The following is a 1,444-nucleotide window of genomic DNA, read 5'->3' as shown; positions in this document are numbered from 1 at the left end:
CCGTCCGCGCCCCTCCGCGGCAGCGCCGGGGGCTCTTCCTCCTCCTGCGATACAAAGCTGCTCGGGAAATGGCATTTCTCCCCGGAGCCACAGTCAAAAGCAATTTGCCTTCTCTCTTTTTATTTTTTTCATGATTTTTTTTTTACGCTCCTTTTTGTGAAAAAGAATTAATTTCCTAAATACATGCAAATTTTTTTTAATTTTTTTTTTTTAATGTGTGCGTGCGTGTGTGTGGAAGCACCAGGCTCCTGCGATCGGTGTCTGAATGAAACTACGTAAATGCCTATGTCTGTACGTTGCACTGGAGGGAAAAACGGAGCACTTCTGCGAGAGCTTGGATTCAAATGTCGTTCATCTGGTCTCCAGGATTTTCCGTCTCTTTTGGGTTGTTCGTCTTCCCGGGCTGCGAGGCGGGATTTTCTGAGCTCTGACACATCTTTGGAGATGTCTGTTAAACAGGAGTCTGGGAAAAAACATTTCAAATCGTAGAGATTTTTTTTTTTGTCCCTTTCCAATCCCCTTGGTGACTTGAAGCATCAAAGCGGCCAGAACTTAACGTTTCTGAAGACTTGCGATGTTTGGGTTTTGTTGTTGCTATTTTTTTTTGTAGAGGAAACTTGACAGAGGAACATATTTATAGTCCAAGTAAGTACTTTACAGAGGAAATTTAGTTTGTGTAACTTAAGAAAAAAAAAAGAGCAGTGGTGAGGTTTCTAGCTTAAAGTGCGTTGGATTAACGTTCATCCAAGGCTATTTAGCAAGTTGTGTTGAATTGCCGTTTTTGCCGTGTCTGTTCGTCCGCTCCTTCGTGTCCGTGGTAGTTCAGCACCTAGGGAAGAATGCACCTCATTTTGAATCGGTATACTGTTTTTTAAGATGTGTTCCAACACCGAGGAGGAATTGGTCCTAAAGTAAATTGGTAATAAGTAATAATTGTGCACCTGGAAGTAAAGTATTTACAGCATTTTAATCCCTATTTATACTGTGCATCTCAAACCAAGGAGGAAACACTGAGAAGACAAAAGTACCTCCAAGACCCTGAGAACTCCCCCACAGCACCATGAATGAAACCATGCCCGATACAGTAACTGGATTATAATTTTTGGTGTTATTAATTTTATTATCGTTGGCTGCTTTACTTTTTTGGGTTCATCCTGCTCCTCTTCTTCCTCTCTCCCTCCCTCTTGCTGCTTCCTCTTGGGAATTATGGCTCATCCGGGGAGAAGAGGCTACGATAACCGGGAGATAGTGCTGAAGTACATCCACTATAAACTCTCGCAGAGGGGATACGACTGGGCTGCCGGCGAGGACAGGGCACCCCTGCCTCCAGGTCTCTCTCCTCCTGCTGCTGCTGCTGCTGCGGTTGCTGCTGCTGCTGGGACTTCCTCTGATCACACCGGGCTGGTGTCTCCGCACCCCGAGCCCCCCGGCTCGGCTGCTGCTA

The 1,444-nt window shown here is 45.5% G+C and overlaps 1 protein-coding gene across 1 annotated transcript; it reads left to right on the top strand.

Annotated features, from left to right (window-relative positions):
• Nucleotides 1–1,206: 1,206 nt before the first annotated feature.
• On the top strand, nucleotides 1,207–1,330 carry LOC104270741 (apoptosis regulator Bcl-2-like; the record flags this gene model as incomplete). Its single annotated transcript, XM_009865183.1, has 1 exon — nucleotides 1,207–1,330. A coding segment is annotated over exon 1 (124 nt), but the record flags the coding sequence as incomplete, so codon positions are not given.
• Nucleotides 1,331–1,444: the final 114 nt, after the last annotated feature.

This window comes from Apaloderma vittatum, unplaced genomic scaffold (assembly GCF_000703405.1).
Source record: "Apaloderma vittatum isolate BGI_N311 unplaced genomic scaffold, ASM70340v1 Scaffold42592, whole genome shotgun sequence".
NCBI lineage: Eukaryota > Metazoa > Chordata > Aves > Trogoniformes > Trogonidae > Apaloderma > Apaloderma vittatum.
Note: the sequence above shows the minus strand (reverse complement) of the source record. Positions and strands in the feature narration are given on the sequence as shown.